Here is a 19,109-nt window from a genome sequence, read left to right on the forward strand (position 1 = left end):
GGTTTTCAGGTAATGGTGAGCCCTGAAGGAAATGTCTACATTTCCAAGTCCAAAGGGGCAATTTTTTGTTACTTCTGTGGTTACAGTCATTGCCATTACCATCAGTGTTTCCTGCTCCTTCTTTCATAATTGACCGAATGGGATACAAGTCCTGAAAACAGGCTTGGGCACAGTATAATTTCCTAGTGATATACCACTGCCTGGCTGGACAAATAAAAGTAGAGGGTCATGTGCACAACACGCATATGGAAGTGACTGACACCCAGAGCCAAATTCTTAATGGTCAGTTCACGAATTCCTACTGGCACTTCCCAGTGGTTTATGCAAAATGTTTAAATCCACTCACTCAAACTTCTTTCCCTGTTGACTTTCCCTTAATTAATATTGCTGGAGGAGTGGGGAGGAACCTAAGTGCTCAAGTGTTTGTTTTCCCAGAAGCTGAGGAACGTTGACACAATGCCAATACTTTTCATAATTACTGGAGATGAAAAAAATGAATAGTTTATGATGCATGTCAACGAAATCGTTTCAGAAGACAAACTTTATTTTTCTAAGAATAAGAGAATACAAATAAATTTACTCCAAGAAGAACATGCTTGCATGCCTTTGTCTTAAAGTTCAGTTTGGACTTAGTGATAACAAACATAAATCCTAGACTTCTAAGCAGCTCTATAATTTTGCAGTTTCTTTTGCCTTTAATTATCTGAAGAAAAGGCACATTGGTACTAAAAGCAGATAGACATTGTTATAAAACTCAGTAGCTACATTTAGGTCAGAATAGGGTTACTATTAAACACAGAGAAACACTAATCTACACGGCAGGTAGAAAATAATTCAATTGAAACAAATTTCCCAGTAAATTCTAGATTTATGGTAAGTGGCTTAAATCCTGATCATTGGTTAAACATGATAGTCTTTTTGTATCCTAAGAATTCTGGGAGATTGGAGGAAAAAATTATTTTTTCACTAAAATATATTCCACTTCATAAAGCAATGAGTTTTGCCACCCCTTTATTCATCAGAAACATACTATCTAAGAGCAAAATAATTAGCATTTCTTCCACTCTTCTTAATACCAGTATTGTAGCCACTGAGGCCCTACGTTTCTTAAACATGATCACTTTCATTATCGCCTTCAATTTAATGTCAGAATCCATTCATAAAAAGCACACTGCATATTATGAATATGGGAGAGGAAAAGGGAAAGTTTTAACCTTTAATTCCTAGAATAGAACGCTTCCTTTTCTTAAATTCTATCCCTCCCTTTCTCTAAATTTCCTTAAATTTTAATAAAAATGCTCATTTCAAAAAATATTTATTGAAGCCCCTACGTTAATAATAACAGTACAATAATAACAACAATAATACCTAAAGTCTATCAAGTGTTTCCACGTGCCAGGTTCTCTTCTACGTGCTTGACATACACTCTATTGTTTATCCTCATAGTTTCTCCATGAGATAGAGACCGTTACAGATATCCTCATTTTACAGTTTGGGAAACCAAGGCACTGAGTCCTTAAGTGACTGGCCCAAGGGAGGTCACGTAGCTACGAGTGGGGAAGCCAGGATTAGCAAACACCCCATTTCCACGAATGCATTAATATGCAGGCAACTGCCAAGCAATTAGTGATAATTACCTGACACATCAAAAAATGTCTGTGCCCGTCCAGTCCCCGCATTGCTCACAGCGATGCACTCATAGGCGCCTTCGTCAGACAAAGTGACCTTTTCAATCTCCCAGTTCACACTGGAAGATTCTCTGGGGTAACAAAATAGAAGCCTTTTCAGTTATGACAAAAACAAGGCAAAGCTGAAAGCAGAAATTCCATTTTTTAAAGTATTCATTCAAAAGAAAGATGTAAAAATAAACGGATTCAACTGCAGAGTTCTTTATAGCTTAAAATGACATTCCTTTTAATTAGAACATTATGCTCTCTGAGCAAAAGTCACAACAAAGGCAATAAGATATGGAGTCTGTGCATTTCTTTAAAGAAACATTTTCTGGCTATTTCGAAATATAAGATAATGAGTTAATAGAGAAACACTCCTTAAATCCTCTCTCCTTTCACATTATTTTCAGTTTTGGGTCATGTTCGGGGTGGGGTTCTTAGCCAAAGCAATTCAGCCACATAATTCATAAGTTTGAAAGTAGAAAATAGACTTTTTGATTCCAAAAAGATAAGTACTCTTTAACTTTCTTATGTCTAAGGTCCACATAAGACTATAGAACTATCTGGTTCAATCTGCGCATACATCAAGAAAAGACAAAAAAAAAATCAGTTTTATTATCAAACCTGTCATTTAGGTTAAAAAAAAATTCCTTCCCTATAATACTTATCCATTCATTTAATAAACACTATTCTTTGTCCTTTAACACCCTTCAAATTTTTTCTCATTCTCTGGAGGTGTCTCAGTAGTAGATATTTAATCCTAATAGATATTTAATACCTAATGAATATATAATAATAGATATTTAATAACTAATTAATAAATATTAGCAAGTATTTACAAGATCCTAATAATTTACAAAACAGGCATTATATTAGTTTAAAATATAATTGAAAATCAAAACTATTTTCATAATTTTTTATAACCTTTTTATAGCTATTTATAACCTTAAACATTTATAACCATAGCTATTTATAACCTTAAACATTCTGGACATAGGTGAGATGAAATGCCTACTGCAGAGTCAAGACACCTTCCACTGGAGTCTGAAAGTATTGTGAGATATAATATCACAGTAATGACTCCAGATCTCTTGCCATCCAGACAAACCACACCTGTCATCAAAAAATCATGAAGAACTTATTGAGGTCTTAATGTGTATTTAGCACATTAGACTTTGCAAGCAAAAGTGAAGTCATAGGTTCCTGTTATCAGAAAAGTGAGAGAATGAGCAAAGTCATTGTTCCATACATTTTAGTGACCAAGAATACTCATTTTAGTTAGTTTCTTTCCAGTTGTGTATGCATTAGGTGTCAGTGGTCCTTATTGTCACATTCAGAAGGAACAGGATTATGAGTTGACTATAAGCCCTAGTGATCATCTAAGCTATATCTTTAGTGCCTAATAGCAGTAAGTTGAGTCCAAGTTTATGATTGTCATTGTCTAGGAAGTACTGGGAAGTTCCAGAAAGACAGGAGTTTGAAATACATAGGGTCATTCATGTTTTCTTCAATGCCTACTTCACAGCCAAGCATATATTAGGATTCATCAAAAACTTAGACACATGGAAATTTTAGAACAGACAGTAGCAGTTCTTATAGTCCCAAGTCCCTTGTTTTAGAAACAATTAAGTTGAGATTCAGGAAGAAGGGTAAGTGATTTGTTCAAAGGCACATAACCAGTGTCAGATTGCTTGAAGAATATTCTTTACAGGGGCGCCTGGGTGGCTCAGTGGGTTAAAGCCTCTGCCTTCAGCTCAGGTCATGATCTCGGGGTCCTGGGATCAAGCCCACATCGGGCTCTCTGCTCAGCAAGGAGCCTGCTTCCCTTCCTCTCTCTCTCTCTGCCTGCCTCTCTGCCAACTTGTGATCTCTGTCAAATAAATAAATAAAATCTTAAAAAAAAAAGATTCTTTACAGTGATATTTTCTCTTCTCTTATTTAGGACATATGACATGAAAATAATTCTTTTATCATATTGTCATCTCAATTAACATTAAAATTATATGGCCACAATAAGAAGTTTTGAGGGCATGGCCTATGGAATAAGGAAAGAACATGTCAAATTCAAATGTGTCCTGTTGCGCATGCAAACTAATTCTCTCTTACATCCCCTAGTGACCATAGCGACTCACATAACAAAGATTAAGTCACATGTCCCAAGCTATTAGGAAATCTAGGGCAGGGACATGTGAGTGAATCAGGGTTAGAGTATCAATCCATCACCACCCATGCCAAATTCTGTCTTTAGCCTTTCACAACCAAAGAGCTTAATATATGTCAGCAAGGCATGTCCCATCTCCGGGCCACAGAGCTGGAAAAATGAGAGAAAGAATTCTTGTGGCTTACCTCCCAGGAATTGTGTGGAATTAATGAATTAATGTTTACAAAGAATCTCAAGTGTCTTTGAAATATGTTACTATTTAAACATGAAGCAGAATGATTTTATTTCATCACGAAGTTATGCAGCTTCAACATTTGATACCCTGGTCAGTTATACTGCTGATTATTAAACATGGACCTAAGGCAAATCATCAAGTTGTACAATATAAAAAAAAGTAGCAGAAAACAATACAGTTCAATCTTTAAATAGAATTTTTTTCCAAAGTTAGGTTAATAGATAAAATGGGTTAATACTGTCAAATATTTAGCATCTTATAGAAGTTAAATATATTAGTATTGAATTAACAGCATAGAAGTTCTGTAAAATAATTCCTTGAGTTTTTACCAACATGTAGTTTGTTTCATTAGTAAGTTAAAAAAAAGAAACATTTTCCAGAAATCATCCACCAGTTTTCAAGGTCTACTTAATTCTATCATAGATTATACTTATCTAAAAACAATCATCCATCTTCACAAGGAAAGTCAGTGCCTTCTTGCCCACCTCCTCTGACTGCTAAATGCCATAGCCACACATACTCCCACTCCCCCTGTTGCCCCCAACAAACTCCCCTCCCCTGACCTTCTCCCTACCCTTCTCCTCCAGCCATGGTGGCTTCCTTCCGGTCTTTCTTTCCCACATGCCAGTTAGGTTCAGCCTTTGTGCATCTGTACTTACTGTTCCTAGTATGCAAATGCTTTTCCCTAGATATCCGCGTGACCATCTCTCACCATGTTTAGGTCTTTGCTGAAATGTCCCTTATCCTGAATTTTCAGATTGCAATTAAGCCAAAACACATGCACCCCATCTACCAACATTAATCTCATCCTAATTAATCTGCTCTACATTTTGCCACAGTACTTAATCGGATTCACTTATCATAACACTTAAAATTGTGTTCAGAGCTTGTTTGCCCCAAGGACAACAAAGCTTAAACTTTTCTCTTTTGCAAGGACTCTTCCAAAATGTGGTCCCTAACCTTGTGTTCATAATTTTGTATTCTTCCTGTTAACAAGAGACCCTCAAAGGGCACCTGGGCGGCTCAAATCAGTTAAGTGTCTGCCTCTGGCTCAGGATGTGATCTCAGGGTCCTGTGATCGATCCGCATTGGGTCCCTGCTCAGCAGAGAGTCTGCTTCTCCCTCCCCCTCTGCCTATTGCTCCCCGCTGCTTCGAGTCTCTGTCAAATAAATAAAATCTTTAAAAAAAAAAAAAAACCAAGCGACCCTCAATTTATATAAAATTCAAATTCTTTAAAACCTGAATCAACCCTTGCATGAATTCTAGCACTTATTAAATTAACATATTATATTATATTATATTATATTGTTTTCTATCTTTCTCCATTACAATATAAGCTTCATGAGGGCACAGACTTGGGTCTGTTTTGTTCACTGCTATATTCCAAGATGAGGGAACAAATAAGTGGGAATTTCCAATGAAAAAGCACATTAAAGTGTATATCAATTTGTATTCAGATGTTTAAAACGGTCTATAATTGCTAATAAAAACATGCACGCACTTTAAATACTGGTCTACTCCAAGTGTAACTCCATTTCTGACAAAGCTCAGGGTAAACGGTAGAAGACTCTCAACAGAGCAGGGAATTTGGCCTGGCTGCAGGTAGTATCCTGGGGTTTTCTTGGGCATTGTAACTCTGGGAGCATCTGGGAAGAAAAGAACATGGGCAACAAGATCACAATGATATTGTGTACTTCCTGCTAATCCATTCAAAAGCTTCATACTTTAATTATTCCAGTAAATCCTCTGCATTCCAATTAATCTAAATGACTAAAACCCACTTTAATGATCTTTCTTTGTTCAAACCTTATTAATTTTTGGATATCTCCATGGACCCCTTACTAAAGTATTCATTAAATCTAAGTCTCCATTTATTTTTAAGACACATTATTTTTTGGGCCACCAAGCTAGAAAAAAAAAGAAAAAGCTACCAAATTAGTTACCATACCTCATTAACTGTAGAACCTATTTTTATTTCAAAAACGTAAATCTATGAAAAGAACCCACATGCCTTAGAATTGAATGCAAAGGGTAGTTTTTGTCCCAAAAATACTGGGAAAAGCTGATTTTTAAGAATCCAATAGAGGGGCACCTGGGTGTCTCAGTGGGTTAAGCCTCTGCCTTCAGCTGAGGTCATGATCTCAGGGTCCTGGGATCGAGCCCTGCATCAGGCTCCTTGCTCAGCGGGGATCCTGCTTCCTCCTCTCTCTCTGCCTGCCTCTCTGCCTACTTGTGATCTCGGTCTGTCAAATAAATAAATAAAATCTTAAAAAAAAAAAAAAGAATCCAATAGATTTTGTAGTATTCAGTTTAAGGGCGAAGACAACTAACTTTGAATAGTTCATATGAGGAAATACTGACAGCTCTATTCTCACCGTTTGACAACGATTAAAGAACAGCTACACAGTTGTTTCTGAATTTCCCAAATTAAAAACTTATGAATAGATGATAAACTGCTGTCCCTCAATCCAATACTACAATATTAATAACAATACAGATTTGTCTATCCACAGTTTTAGCTACAGTTCTAAATTTTGATCAGAGTTGCCATTAGCCTAGAGAAATGGCACAAATATAAAAATTGAAATGCTATTTCATGTCTCTAAATAATCCCTAATCTGTGATCTTATCTCTATATAATAACAAATATATGAGTAACCAGCTCACCAATTAACTAACTGCCAACTTAGTACATAAAGACAGAAACATCACCAGATGTTTACAAAGAATTACTGTTCACGAAGTAGGTTTCTGACAATCAATATAAACATTTAACCCATTTGGCCAATTTAGGTAGCTTGATCAAACATTACACATGTGTGCCAGGCTTTTTTTTTTTTTTTTTTTTGCAGTGAGGGGAGTAAGAGCACCAGAATTTCCCAGTTTCCATTCTCACACAGAGTGAAGCAATCAGAATTTTCAGATCTGCAATCAGTAAGACTTAACATGCAACTTTGGATGTGCTTTTTATGATTAAGAAAAATTCTGCTACCTAAATGTAGATGCCCATCAATTTGATAATCCAGTAATAATGTGAAGATATTTTTTTACATTAGAGTTCATCCTTTTAGGACCACATCACTCCCTGAAACCATCAATACTCCAGTGTTCAGTAAAATGATGTCTCACCTGGGATGATACTAGAGAAGGAAACACTTGATACCCTCTGGAAAAGATAATCATCCTTATCATAGCCTGTTACTTTGAGAAAGAAAGCTTCATTTGGTGGTATAAAGTCAGAAATATTCCACACGCCATAAGGTTTTCGGTCTGGGTAGTATTTAACAGGAATAGTCTTAAGAGAACTGCCTGAGGTACTCAGAAGTTCAAGACGATCTACTCTGGCTGGGATGGAAATTCCAGAAGTATTCAGCAGCACATAGGTAGGTATTCCTACAAGAGAAAGGTTTCGTTATTACTTACAAGTAACATGCAATGGAGGTTATAAATTCTTGCATTATAATAACAGATAAGTATCAAGAGTACTACAAACTCTCCTATAAATTGTGGCTTAATTATAGAATCTTTTTTACATAAATAATGTATATTTACAGAAACTTTGGAAATCCTAATAATGATTTTTATCTATTTTAATAATATTTATACATGGAAAACTAGAATTGTGAATACTGTGTTACATGATGTTTAATAACATGAATATTTAATTTTTAAAGACTCACTCTTTGTATCTCTCTAGTAACTACAGCCATAAAATAAATAAACAATAAAAAAGGAAATTTGAAGAGTCACAGTAGGATTAAGCATTTTTTAGCTATAAAACTATAATCCTGCATGAATAAAATAAGAAGAACAAGGTTTAAGAAGCAGCAGGAATTTTATCTTTGAATGCACAATAATATATGACGTCTTTTAATTTTTTAGCTATCTAGACACATAAAATCCACATTTTTTTTACCTTAACAACACAGCAATTTATAGATGTCAGTAAAAAGTCTCAAGACCTAGGTCAGTAGTTTTAAAGGTTCAGTAAGTTTAGGAATCCACTGTGGTGCTTGTTACAATGCGTATTCCTGTGTCCAACCTAATTCAGTTCTAATTCAGGAGAGCTGGCGTGGGTCCCAGGAATCTTAATTTTTAACAAGCTCTCTGAGTAATTTCAGTATCACTGGTCTTGGGACCAGACTTTGAGAAAAAAAAAAAAAAAGGACTATGCCAAGAATACAATTATGTTTAAAGTAAAGATGTTTGTTTCCCAACTTTGTTAAATACAACAGAATTATAAAATAACAAGCAGTTCGAGAAATATTTTGCACTTGGATATCTACCATGTCTATTTTGGTAGTATGTACATACAAACCTTGCACTGGTCTGCTGACTGTCTTTTTGAAGTCCAGGGTGGGCTTTCTGGAAAAACCAGCTCGGAAATCAATAGTACTAAGGCCAGTGATGCGAACAGAGTGCCTTCCACTGCTTGAAGTCTGAAAAATGTTGAAAGACAAATCCCATCAGTTGATCCAGGTTACCAGTCACAACACTAACCAGGATGGGAAAATACAGAGTGTTTAATTAGGACGGATGTCCAATAACTGAAGCTCTGACCTGGATGTTCTAAACTAGGATTCTACACCTTAAATGCAAGTTTCATAATACATACCCCAGAGGACTGCCCTAAAATAAAATTCAGTAATACACTGCAAGCCAATGTTAAAAGATACAGGTGTTCAGTCACCAGTGAATAGCCCTGAAGTTAATCTGTAAAAGCTCCACGAGGATACAAATCTTTATTTTGTTCACTCTGGTTTACATGGTAGATGTTTAGCAATATCGATGAAATGAATGAATGACTAACTCTTCTCCCCTTACTATCCAGGTTTGATTCTGGAAAATATTTCCTTTTTATTTGCCTCTGGGAAGATACAGCCAGGGCAAGCACTCTCGACCACTCTCCAGATTTGAGCCAACCAGCATCCCCAGCTCAGTCAGCAGTGTCCCTGCCAAGGCACTAGGTGCTGGAGAGACAAATGTGAGTATAACATGGTCCCTATCCTCTAAGAGCTCATGGCTTGTGAAGAAGACAGATGGAGAAATAGAAATCTTTAATATGATACAGTATTAGAAATACATAAAAGGAACAGATTAGACTATAGTTTGGCTCAAACCTCCTAAAGAGGATGATGGCTGGTACAGGAATTCAGTAAAGTGTCAGGATATAAAATCAATACACAAAAATCAGTTGCATTTCTTTACACCAACAAGACAGAAGAAAGAGAAAGTAAGGAGTCAATCCCATTTACAATTGCACCCAAAACCATAAGATACCTAGGAATAAACCTAACCAAAGAGGCAAAGAATCTATACACAGAAAACTATAAAGTACTCATGAAAGAAATTGAGGAAGACACAAAGAAATGGAAAAATGTTCCATGCTCCCGGATTGGAAGAATAAATATTGTGAAAATGTCTATGCTACCTAAAGCAATCTACACATTTAATGCAATTCCTATCAAAGTACCATCCATTTTTTTCAAAGAAATGGAACAAATAATCCTAAAATTTATATGGAACCAGAAAAGACCTCAAATAGCCAAAGAAATATTGAAAAAGAAAGCCAAAGTTGGTGGCATCACAATTCCGGACTTTAAGCTCTATTACAAAGCTGTCATCATCAAGACAGTATGGTACTGGCACAAAAACAGACACATAGATCAGTGGAACAGAATAGAGAGCCCAGAAATAGACCCTCAACTCTCTGGTCAACTAATATTTGACAAAGTAGGAAAGAATGGCCAGTGGGAAAAAAGACAGCCTCTTCAACAAATGGTGTTGGGAAAATTGGACAGCCACATGCAGAAAAATGAAATTGGACCATTTCCTCACACCACACAAAAAAAATAGACTCAAATGGATGAAGGACCTCAATGTGAGAAAGGAATCCATCAAAATCCTTGAAAGAACACAGGCAACAACCTCTTTGACCTCAGCTGAAGCAACTTCTTCCTAGAAACATCACCAAAGGCAAGGGAAGCAAGGACAAAAATGAACTATTGGGACTTCATCAAGATCAAAAGCTTTTGCACAGCAAAGGAAACAGTTAACAAAACCAAAAGACAACTGACAGAATGGGAGAAGATATTTGCAAACGACATATCAGATAAAGGGCTAGTATCCAAAATCTATACAGAGCTTAGCAAACTCAACACCCAAAGAACAAATAATCCAGTCAAGAAATGGGCAGAGGACATGAACAGACACTTCTGCAAAGAAGACATCCAGATGGCCAGATGACACATGAAAAAGTGCTCCACATCACTCGGCATCAGGGAAATACAAATCAAAACCACAATGAGATACCACCTCACACCAGTCAGAATGGCTAAAATATACAGGTCAGGAAATGACAGATGCTGGTGAGGATGCAGAGAAAGGGGAACCAACCTACACTGTTGGTGGGAATGCAAGCTGGTGCAACCACTCTGGAAAACAACATGGAGGTTCCTCAAAAAGCTGAAAATAGAGCTACCTTATGACCCAGCAATTGCACTACTGGGTATTTACCCTAAAGATACAAACGTAGTGATCCAAAGGGGCACGTGCACCCGAATGTTTATAGCAGCAATGTCTACAATAACCAAACTATGGGAAGAACCTAGCTGTCCATCAACAGATGAATGGATAAAGAAGATGTGGCATATATATACAATGGAATACTATGCAGCCATCAAAAGAAATGAAATCTTGCCATTTGTGATGACGTGGATGGAACTAGAGGGTATTATGCTGAGCGAAATAAATCAATTGGAGAAAGACAACTATCATATGATCTCCCTGATATGGGAAAGTGGAGATGCAACATGGGGGGTTTGGGGGTAGGAAAAGAATAAATGAAATAAGATGGGATCAGGAGGGAGACAAACCATAAGAGACTCTTAATCTCACAAAACAAACTGAGGGTGACTGGGGGTAGGGGTGTAGGGAGAGGGTGGTGGGGTTATGGACATTGGGGAGGGTATGTGATATGGTGAGTGCTGTGAAGTGTGTAAACCTGGCAATTCACAGACCCGTACCCCTGGGGCTAATAATACATTATATGTTTATAAAAAAAATTTTAAAAAAAGAAGATGATGGCTGAACTAAATATTGAATGATAACTCAGCACTGAAGTGACTCCCATGTGTAAAAATCATATGTAATTTGGATGAGGGCCACAGGATAAAACAGTAACACTAATGTTTATAGGGTACTTCCTGTATGTCCAGACTCTTTAAATACATTGGATTATTTAATTTTCATCACAATCTTATCTGATATATATAGTCATTATCATCATCACACAGATAAGGAGGTGGGGCACCGAGACTTTAAGTAGCTTTCCAAGTTCACAAGGCATTCTAACTATAGAGGTGGGGTTTTAATGGAAAGGTCAGTTTCCAGGGTCTTCACCACAGTGCTGCATTGTCTTCCAAGGGCAAGATAAGTCAGAGTTAGCCTCTATCTCAGTATCTTTCAACCTACGATCTGAGGAACACCTATCTACAGCTACACAAAATCACTCAGGTTGTTTCTTGAAAATGCAGACTTCTGGAGCTCCAGTCCAGATTTACTGGATCAGAATCTTTGGTGAGTGGAGCCTAGGAATCTACATTTCAAAAACCCACCCAACATTTATGAATAAGAGTTCACCATTATTTTTTTTTACATTGATCACCAAGATTCTCAAGATAAAATGACCACATGATAGTAGCATTGATAGAATGCACTAGAAATATATGTGCCTATATTATACATAACCATACATAAAATTTTAATCTGGTGAGCAGCCAGATTAAGCCCACACCATGATTAAAAACATGCCATCCCCAGGGCTCTGCAAACTACAAAGCCTTCCTGAAATCACTGTGGTTCCTTGTTATTTACCAACAAGAAGAGGAAAGATGAGGAGATATGTCCCTTTTGCTACCATATTTTTTTGTCATTGAGCAAAACCTGCAAAAACCCCAAAAGAAAAAAAAGTGAAAGAAAAGAAAAAACCTACATCTCCATAAAAACAGGTTTCTTGTATTCTCAGTATAAAGGATGCTGCTAATGACTACAGCTCACTTTCCTAAGGGTTAAAAAGACTGTATGTTTAAGTGTGGGGGTCTCAGTACCACCACTTATTCTATTATTTCTAAAGGAAAATGTGTCATGAATTCCATATAATAAAGCAAAAATATGTATCTATATATTATATCTATATATATATATCTATCTATACATCTAATTTATATCTATGTGAGAAAATTAGAAATTACCCATGCTTGAAAATATAACATCTTCCATTACTAAAGAATACATTAAAAATAAAGTAGAGTTGATGAATAGGGAGCTTCCTTATAATCACTGTAGACTTAGTGTAAAATAAATTAATTTTCATCCTTAAAATACACTATTTAACAAAGTATGTTGAAATAAGGATGTAGGTTTGCTATTCTCTGAGCAATGACAAAAATATGAAGGGTAATAAGTTAACAAAATATTTTAACTTCATGTTTCTATATTATATGATAAACAGTAGGAATATCTGCATAGAATTTAAAAGGTTTTGTAAACAAAAGATACTTCCAAATAAGTCAGTTTTCATGCAAAATTATATCCAACTCTATTAATTAGGGTAATGGGAGCAAAGGACATCACAAATAAACCAAAATTATGGTTTAAAAATAATAAAAGGAAGAGATTTAAATTAAGTCAAAAAAGACCTCTGATACTCATGCATGCATTTATCATTCTTTAATCATTCTCTTAAAAGAATTACAATAATATTTGGATAATATTATAGGAACACAAAACATCACATTAAAATGTCTTTATAAGAAAGTGCCATAGGAGCACCTGGGTGGCTCAGTCAGTTAAGTAGCTGACTCTTGACTTCAGCTCACGGTCTTGGGATCAGCCCCATGTGGGACTCTGCACTGAGTGTGGAGTCTGCTTCTTTCCCTTTCCCTCTGCCTCTGCCCCTTCCCCCAACTCATGTGTTCTCTTTCCCTAAAATAAATAAATATATCTTAAGAAAAAAGTACCATAGTTTACTTGATAGTTTTAGTCTGTTTTCTTAAGATAAACTATTATTTTAGTCTGTTTCTTAGCTGAGCTCCCTTTTTCAAATATTAGTGTTAATAAGAACAAAAGGTCCTATGTATGATGATGGTAAGATGAACCAGGAAAAGGACAAAGAGAAAGAAAGAAACACTAACATATAAAAAATGCATACTGTAAAACAGTATAAATAATCACTATTGGTCTTTACGAAAACCCTGTACGGGAGTATATTATCCTAATTTCACAGATCAGAGAGATTAAGTAATTTGCTCAAAGTCATAAATACATCAGGGGGCAGAGATGTGATATGAACTCAGTGAGGCTTCAGAAACCAACATTGATAGGCACCCCATGCATTTCTCATGACTATCTTAATGGATTTGATTATGCTGGTTTTAGAGATTACACTAAAATAGTAATGTGAAACTTCCAAGACAATTCAGAGGAGAGAGAAGCAGAGGCATGTGAGAGAAAAGAAGGATGGGGGCAAGGAGAGAGCAGAAGCGGACAAGGTGCTTCAAGACAGAAAACCAAACCTGCATACAGTTAAACCTGCTAAACTCACAAAAGTCTTGTTATTAATGGATTTCCTGTGATATTTTTTAATGAGGCTGAACTTTGCCCTGCATCAAAGTACAGAAGTTATAATCAACATACGCATAATTGGGAGATAAGAAAGCTTTCAGGAAACTCCAGAAATATTGGGAGAAGGCTCTATATTCTCACATGTTATGGACACAAGGGGATTGGAGGAACAATATATATGAAGGTCTTGGAGCAACAAAGAATATTCAGCTAATTCTGTAACTGAGTCTGAGAGGCAGTCCAGCTGCATATTCTTTCCCCTTTTTTCCCCTCCAAATTATTCTAGCTATTTTAGTGTCATTTTTCTTTATGTATAATAAAATTAGTAAGACCACAGTTACTGATTTAATATTTTTCTATTTGGTCTTTAAATTATGTAGATTTATATCATGTGAGTTATTTGAATTTGACTTCAAAAAGCATCTATCTACCTCAGAATATCTTGAAGTATCATTTCTGCACATAACCACCCTAAACTCATTGCTTCTGCAGTTAAGAAGAGGGAAATCTAGGGGTGCCTGGGTTGCTCAATGGGTTAAGCCTCTGTCTTCAGCTACGACATGATCTCAAAGTCCTGGGATCAAGCCCCACATTGGCCTCCCTGCTCAGTAGGGAGCCTGCTCCCCCCTCTCTCTCTGCTTGACTACTTGTGATCTCTCTCTCTCTGCCAAATAAATAAATAAAATCTTTAAGAAAGAAGAAGAAGAAGAAGAAGAAGAAGAAGAGGAGGAGGAGGAGGAGGAGGAGGAGGAGGAGGAGGAGGAGGAGGAGGAGGAGGAGGAGGAAGAAGAAAAAGAGGGAAATCTAGAAACAGCATGATAGCTCCAACCATAACAGGAACATTTCTAGACACTAGACACCAAACAGGATTTGTATGGGCTAGAAACTCTGAGAGTCTTTCATACAGTTTTTCCATACAGAGGGATTTTCTGAAAGTATTTCATAAAGCATATTTACTCATACAATTTTTAAGGTCATAAAGATCTATTATGAACTTTATTCTGAATTAAAGTGAATTACTCTCTGAATTCAAAGTCATGAATTAAAAATTACTCTGAATTCATTAATGCTCTGAATTGCAAATGTCATGTTGGTTAAGTCATAGAAGGGTCTGAGTCAGGAATACACAGGCTGCTTGCAGTGTGAGCAGAGCAGAGGCAAAGATAAAATTATATTTGATATTTACTGGCATCCTAAAGGTGGTCAACAAGTAGCCTTGATCCACAAAGGAGTAAGAGAAAAGAAGGAGCAGAGTAGACCAGAGTCTAGGTTTCTGGACTGGAGTCTGTGAGCAGTTAAAAAGGACAGAGTGAAGTACTGTAAACAAGCACCATGGAGAGCTCCAGGAAACATGAGTTACTCTTCTGCAGTCTTCCTGGTCAGCTCTATTGCACATGGATCTACTTCTTAGTTTAAGCATAAAGGCCTATTAAATACCTCTCTATACTGAAAGTCCATTAAGGCAGTAACTATATCATATTCACCATCTATGAAATATTACTCAATAGGTATTTAATAAGTGTAGGTTTAACAAATGATATTAAAGCCGTCTAAATGCTTAATGTTGGTACTTTTCCTTAGATTCCTTAAGTACTAGTGAATGCCAGATTCATCAAGAATCTATTGAAATTTTCTAGGAGCATTGTGTTAAGTATGTTCATACATTATTTCATGTAATCCTACTGCATACAAAGATGACTTTATAGCACCACAAAGAAATTGAGGGTTGCAGAAAGGGAGATGGATGGGAGCGTGGGGTAACTGGGTATGGGCATTAAGGAGGGCCTGTGATGTGATGAGCACTGGGTATTATACACAACCAATGAATCACTAAACATTACATCAAAAACTGTATATTTGCTAAGTGAATTTAAAGTTTTTTTTTAAAAGAGAGAGAGGAAATAAACTGATTTTCAAATAAATGATTACTTGCCTAGGTTTAGATAGCAAGTTCAATGGCAACCATTCCAAGCTCAGTGTTCTTTCCATAGGACCTAAGTCTATGCACAGAATTTTAGGATAATAATCCCTGGGCTGATCTGGACACTATGGGTAGCAGACAATAATACCCTCCACCTATTCATTTATCATTGTTACATTTCTAAATATGCTTTCACTTAGGACAGGTTAGTGGAGCATTAGTAAACTGCTTTCTGAGAGGGGGGGAGAAGCCTTAATTTTTGGCATTTGCTGGTGTAAATAATACCACCAAGGCTGATTTCAAGTTTCCCACATGACATTACTGAATACACAGGTAGGAAGAAAAAGTGTATAATTTCCTCTATTGGCCATTACAAGCTAGATCCAGTATATTGCTAGGCCATGGTAATAGGGAGTAAAGTATGTCTACCATTCACAGAGATGTCTGTGTCATCCCAGAAGTGACACAACTCCCTTTTTCTAAAAATTCAATGCACATCCTCCAGTCTTTTCCCTCCCTATAATAACTGAAGAGGCTGAATGTTCTAAATTATTGTGGAGTCTCCATCAGCTTGGGTTCCCAAATGACTGCGTAAAGTAGAATATCTTGTCAACACCCAAAGGGCATGTAACATTAGTAAGGAATTAACTGTCTTGTATTAAGCCAGTGAGAATTCCTCCTACTACTAAATGTGAAAACTATCCTATTATAAATTGAATTAAAATCTGGTTGATAGAGCTGGCTTTGCTTTCTTTTTCCTAAAGAGTTTCAATGTTTTATTTAAAAAAAAAAAAAAAAAGCCCAGGGGCGCCTGGGTGGCTCAGTGGGTTAAAGCCTCTGCCTTCGGCTCAGGTCATGATCCCAGGGTCCTTGGATCAAGCCCCGCATCGGGCTCTCTGCTCGGCAGGGAGCCTGCTTCCCCCTCTCTCTCTCTGCCTGCCTCTCTGCCTACTTGTGATCTCTGTTAAATAAATAAATAAAATCTTTAAAAAAAAAAGCCAGAGTAGGGATGAAAGTCACATATAATTTGCATTAATGAAAGTATAAAGATAATTTTCAATTTACACATATTCAAGAGTATAAGAAAAACTAATTATACCATTAATGTGTTAGTAAGTAGGTATTATTTTCCCTATTTTTCTCAGACTCATGAAATAAGGTAATTTCATTAAGGTCAAAAAGATACTAAGTAGTGGATCTTAAATTTAAAAAGATGCCCTATGATCCTGCAGTTGCACTACTGGGTATTTACCCCAAAGATACGGATGTAGTGTAAAGAAGGGCCATCTGTACCCCAGTGTTCATAGCAGCAATGGCCACAGTCGTCAAACTGTGGAAAGAACCAAGATGCCCTTCAACGGACGAATGGATAAAGAAGATATGGTCCATATATACAATGGAGTATTATGCCTCCATCAGAAAGGATGAATACCCAACTTTTGTATCAACATGGATGGGACTGGAAGAGATTATGCTGAGTGAAATAAGTCAAGCAGAGAGAGTCAATTATCATATGGTTTCATTTACTTGTGGAGCATAAGGAATAACATGGAGGACATTGGGAGATGGAGAGGAGAAGTGAGTTGGGGGAAATTGGAGGGGTAGACGAATCATGAGAGACCATGGATTCTGAGAAACAAACTGAAGGTTTTGGAGGGGAGAGGGGTGGGGGGTTGGGTGAGCCTGGTGGTGGGTATTATGGAGGGCACGTATTGCATGGAGCACTGGGTGTGGTACATTAACAATGAATTCTGGAACACTGAAAAGAAATAAAATAAAATAATAAAAAAAGATGCCCAACTCTTTTCAAAGTATTTGTTCCTGAATGGCATACTGCTCTTCAGAAATTAAAGAAATATGGTGGTTTCAAATATTTACTGAGAACCTACTATGGACTAAGTATCACGCCAGGCACAAAACATAATAATGCTAGCTAGATTTAAATACTATCATTTTATTAACATTGTGTTTTTAAAGAAATGTGATACAGGGAGAGAAATGGACCCAAAGCACAGAATAAATTCTATTTCAATATATACATATAGATAAACATATGCATTTATATATAACACAAGTGTATTGATTTCTTTTTTAAAGGAAACATTCCATTTGGTTGATAACCTGATATCAGCACCCTAAAATAACTGGGAAATTTTCCAGGAAAAATCCACTATAAAGCATTCCATTGACCCAAAACATCTGAATTAAGGATGTACCTAATCCCTTTAAATAACACACCTGGTATAGTCTCCGTGCTTATTTAAGAGTCACCAGGTGAGAATAATTGGAGGCGAGCATAATAATCTTTTTGTGTGGTCCATTGTAGACTTGAATTTTTTAAAATTATGATTCCTAAACAAGTTTATGCCACTTGAGTATGATTTCTAAAATATTCTTATCTTTAGAAAATCCATTAGTAGTCTCTGGCAACCAACATAGCCATCTGAAACCAGAATATTTTCTATTAGTCTCAGAATCCCAATAGGATCATGTGGTTGCATACACATCTTTCTCTACGTGGAAGGTTACCTAAGGATAATTTATCCAAATTTACTTAACAGAAATGTGACCCAGGGGATGTGTTAGATTCCATGATCGCACTGATAATCCTAGACTAACAGAAGCAGTTTGTGCCATGTAAAAACCCAAAGGGTGCTGACAATTATTTGATGTCTTCGTAGGAAGTTTCCCTGAAGGAACAGACGACAAAATTTGGCCTGAGAGTTTCTGTGGTTATATTCAAATATTCTATATATAGATACAGCTCCCTGAATGGAAAATCTGTATTGCTCAGAAATAAGATCCTTAAAAATAAGGATTTGGAGATTCCCTACAATGGAAATTTAGGGACATAAGATGACTTTCCCTTTTGTTTTTAATAAAACTTTACATTATTTTAACTCTCCTTTTTTTTTTTTAACAGGTTTTCACCAGCATCAGAGGTGTCTGCATCAGACACCCGAGTCATTTATACAACCTATATGGATGAGTTGACTCATTGTCTCTGTTTGGTAAGAGTGCCCTAATAAGTCACAGAAACGTAACTACCAAGGTTTTAAAGGAAAACTACAGAAGAAAAGAAACTACCACTGTCATAGCATTTTATTTTTTTATTTATTTATTTTTAGTTTTTTAATTATATTAAATCATGGACAAATTAAGGTGTCCCATACCAGCACATCAACTAGAGGCTAAAATCAACTCCTCAGCCTGCTTCCTTGGATATCATCAGAATAAATGCGTTAGTTTTTATTCATGAATATTTATACAGTTCCTTCCCAGGCATTGTGGCATATGCCAGTGATAAAATGTGGTCTAGAGTAAAACAGAAAGAGAAAATCTGTACAGAAATAAAATCATGGGGTGCTTGGGTGACTCAGTCAGTTAAGTGTCTGGTGATTTCCACTCAAGTCATGATCTCATGAGTCATGGAGCTGAGCACCTCCCTGGGCTCCTTCCTCAGTACATAGTCTGCTTGAGATTCTCTCCCTCTGCCC

At 36.5% G+C, this 19,109-nt stretch overlaps 1 protein-coding gene across 1 annotated transcript in view; it reads right to left on the bottom strand.

The window, feature by feature from the left end:
* HMCN1 (hemicentin 1) overlaps window positions 1-19,109 on the bottom strand; it is a 471,117-nt gene that overhangs the window by 268,282 nt on the left and 183,726 nt on the right. Inside the window, exons 7-10 of the mRNA XM_032862623.1 lie at window positions 8,386-8,506; window positions 7,197-7,460; window positions 5,569-5,713; window positions 1,638-1,759 (exon numbers count right to left, since the gene is read on the bottom strand). Coding sequence (XP_032718514.1) covers window positions 1,638-1,759; window positions 5,569-5,713; window positions 7,197-7,460; window positions 8,386-8,506 — 652 coding nt within the window. The remainder of the gene's footprint in view (window positions 1-1,637; window positions 1,760-5,568; window positions 5,714-7,196; window positions 7,461-8,385; window positions 8,507-19,109) is intronic.

This window comes from Lontra canadensis, unplaced genomic scaffold, assembly GCF_010015895.1.
Source record: "Lontra canadensis isolate GAN:19392208 unplaced genomic scaffold, GSC_riverotter_1.0 scaffold24, whole genome shotgun sequence".
NCBI classification, from domain to species: domain Eukaryota; kingdom Metazoa; phylum Chordata; class Mammalia; order Carnivora; family Mustelidae; genus Lontra; species Lontra canadensis.